The 3,127-nt window shown below is 40.7% G+C and overlaps 1 protein-coding gene across 1 annotated transcript; it reads right to left on the bottom strand.

Moving 5' to 3' along the window:
• Positions 1–707: 707 nt before the first annotated feature.
• Positions 708–1,085, bottom strand: LOC110931866 (salivary glue protein Sgs-3-like). Its single transcript, XM_022175239.1, has one exon. It carries the CDS (start codon positions 1,083–1,085, stop codon positions 708–710), a length of 378 nt encoding a protein of 125 aa, XP_022030931.1.
• Positions 1,086–3,127: the final 2,042 nt, after the last annotated feature.

A 3,127-nucleotide genomic window follows, 5' to 3' on the forward strand; every position in this document is an offset into this window, starting at 1 on the left:
TGTTTGACCTTGTTTTTAATCATTTCTTGAATCCTGGCTGCTTCACTTTCAAGCTCAGGAATGGTCCATTCTTTATACATGTATTTTTCTCCCTTGTATTTCTTGTAAGACATAATGTTATCAATGTAGTCTTTTCTCAGGGATTCATCTGCTCTTTCTGATATTTGCTGACAAACATTCTTTGCAAATTGTTCCAAAGATCTGACTTGTGTGAGCAGGAATTGATAATGCCTTTGAATTTCTTTGTCAGATTTCCCTTGTGAACTTCTTTTAGAGATATCCTCTGCTTGCAGAGCCTTGATTTTCAAATATTCTTCAATATTGTTAGGCCTGGGATATCCTCCAACTGACGGCAAACTCCTTTTAGCAGGGTCATCCTCAAAGTAGAAGGATTTGATCTCTTCTCTGACTGCTGCAAGCTCTAGAGGATATTGGACACCTGCAGGAGTAACATCAGTGATTGGCTTTTGAACCTGAGCTGATGAGAGAGGAACAGGGTTTGGTATTGTAACAAGTGATAAAGGTTGTGAAGATGTTGGTGGTGGTGAAGTATCATCATCTTTCAGAATTAACCTTCTCCTTTTTGGTTGAGGAGAGGCTGATGATGTTTTGGATGGATCAGTGGTGGTGATTTGAGTGGTGGTTATTGTAGTGGAAGTGATTGAAGTGGGAGGTTGCTTACTAACAGTTGTTGAAACAACTGGTGTTTAAACCACTGTTTCCATTACAACTGATGATGTGTCATCAGCTGTCTTCTGCTTTTTGACAGGAGGTGATGGTGGTGATGGTTGTTTTGGTGGGGCGGTGGTTGTAGTGGGAGCAGTTGTTGTGGTTGAAGTGGTGGTTTTTGGTTTAACAATTGCTGAAACCACTGAAGTACCAACAATTGTTGATATAGCAGGTGTGGCAACAGCTGTTTGGGTGGAAGATTGATGTGTGGAGACTTTAGTAGGTTTAGGAGTTTGGTTTGTGGATCTGGATGGTGTGTGTTTGGGTTCCCTCACTTTTCTAGTGGGATTTTTTCTTTTTGGCTCAGGATTTTTATCATCCTTTTGCTCAGAAATACCCTGCTCATTCAGCTCCATAAATGCTCTTTTCTCCTGTTCCCACCTGGATTAATCCTTAGCCTCTCTATCCCTTTTTACACTTGCCTTTGCTTCAGCAAGTGCATTTGTGGTTACATCAATCTTCTTGGTTCCATCTGGCAAGGGAATATCTTTAGTCATGCTCTCTTTTTCCGGTTCAATATACACACCATCTTCATATCCCCTCTTTTTCATTTGCTTCAACTTCTCCCCCTTTTTGGCATTATCTGGTGGTGGGTTATCCACAAAGATAACAGTGGGAGGAGCAGTGCCAATGGTGTTCAGTATGTGAGCCTTTGTAGCCTTGAAATCAGCTTGGGTATCTTTAAACCTTGACTCCATGAGATTTCTGAACTTTTGGATTTGAATCTCATGCTGCTGATCAACTAATTCTCTTTGTTTTTGGAGCAATGGTTGAAACAAACTCCACAGCTCATCTGTTTAAGAAGCAGATGATGGAGCAGCTGTTGGAGTTGGTGCAGCAGTGGGTACCTTTTGAACTTTCAACAACTATTGCAGCATGTCTTTGACTTCTGCAGCAGAAGTATCCAGTTTATTAATTCTATCCGTCAAATCTTGGTACATTAAACCATCACCCAATTTAATGGGATCATCTGAATTCCCACATTTAGTGGTTGTAACAGTGGTTGATTCAGGAAGTGTACTCCAGAAATCATCCACTGATGCCCCTTTCTCTTGGAACTGGGGACTTATTCCTTCAAAAAGAGAAACACGTTTTAGTGAACCAGTGAAAACTGGATACACAGGTGTTCCCAGAGAAGAAATTGCCTCCAAGGAAGTCTTATTGATGTAACCACTGTCCAAATGCAAACCAGTGGGTTCAGCACTTGTAGTGGCTGCTTCACTTGGACTACCACCAAGAGTTACTTGTAACTCAAGGGGTGTAACCTCCTCAGGTGTTGTTGGTGGGTTAGCAATGACTGATACATCAGACCCAGTCACTTGTTGAGGTATGTTCTCATTAACAGGTGATTGAGAAGGACCGGTTTGTGTCTGGTTCAAATCAAGAGCATCCAACAATAATTTCGTTTGTGGGGGAATTGTGGAGGTGAGGTTGGGTGTAGAAAGAGAATTGGCCCCGGGCATTGGGCTATGGATGATGGAAGCAAGTGATTCCAGAGCATCATATTGTGGTGTCCCTATTGTTAGTTTCAATAGCAGCGACTGATGTGTGTTGGTGTGTATATAATTTAGATATATAATTAAGCCCTTTTTACACCTTTAGCCAAGTTTTAAATTTATAAAACACGATATTCACTAACACTAAACACACATATGGGCAAGTGCACCCATCGTGGACGTAGTATAGTGTTGGTAAGATACCGAGGTCGTCCAAGGACACAAGAGCTTTTAATACCGGTTTATCCTCAACGTCTAATCAAATCAAAAAGTGAGAAAAATGTTTTTAAACTAAGAAAATAAAAACTAACTAAATGCTGAAAAATAAAATAAAAATAAAAACAGATAGACAAGATGAATCACTTGGATCCGACTCGTGTATTAGTATAACCTTTGATTATTTTCGCACTTTTGCACTTGTTTAAGAGATTATCTTAGTTATTGTAGTAGGCCCCTCTTTTGAAGGCGACGTTACCCTCAACCCAGTAGTTTGAGTCAGCAAGGATACAATCCTAAAGGGTCGGATTATTGGAAGATAATGAAGTAAGTTATTAATGCAAATTATGGTAGGCCCCGCTTTTGGCGGTGACGTTACCCTCGGCTAAGTAGTCTGAGTCAGCAGGGATACAGTCCTAAATAGCCGGGTTATAGTATTAATAGTAGTTATCTTATGAGGGGGTCAAAGAGTTTGGATCCCCGCCATCCAATACCTATGGGCATTGAAGGAGATCCTACTAAATTTGACCTAGGTCCCAAGCAGGACCTCTAAACGCTGAATAAAGGCAAGACCCTTACCAAACCGTTCCCTTAACCCCCGACCAGGTAGCCAACATACCTCCATATAGACCGTGGAGATATGAATGGTGAAAATCTTTTATTTTATATAGACAGTAAAATAATGC

This window comes from Helianthus annuus, chromosome 3 (genome assembly GCF_002127325.2).
Source record: "Helianthus annuus cultivar XRQ/B chromosome 3, HanXRQr2.0-SUNRISE, whole genome shotgun sequence".
NCBI lineage: Eukaryota > Viridiplantae > Streptophyta > Magnoliopsida > Asterales > Asteraceae > Helianthus > Helianthus annuus.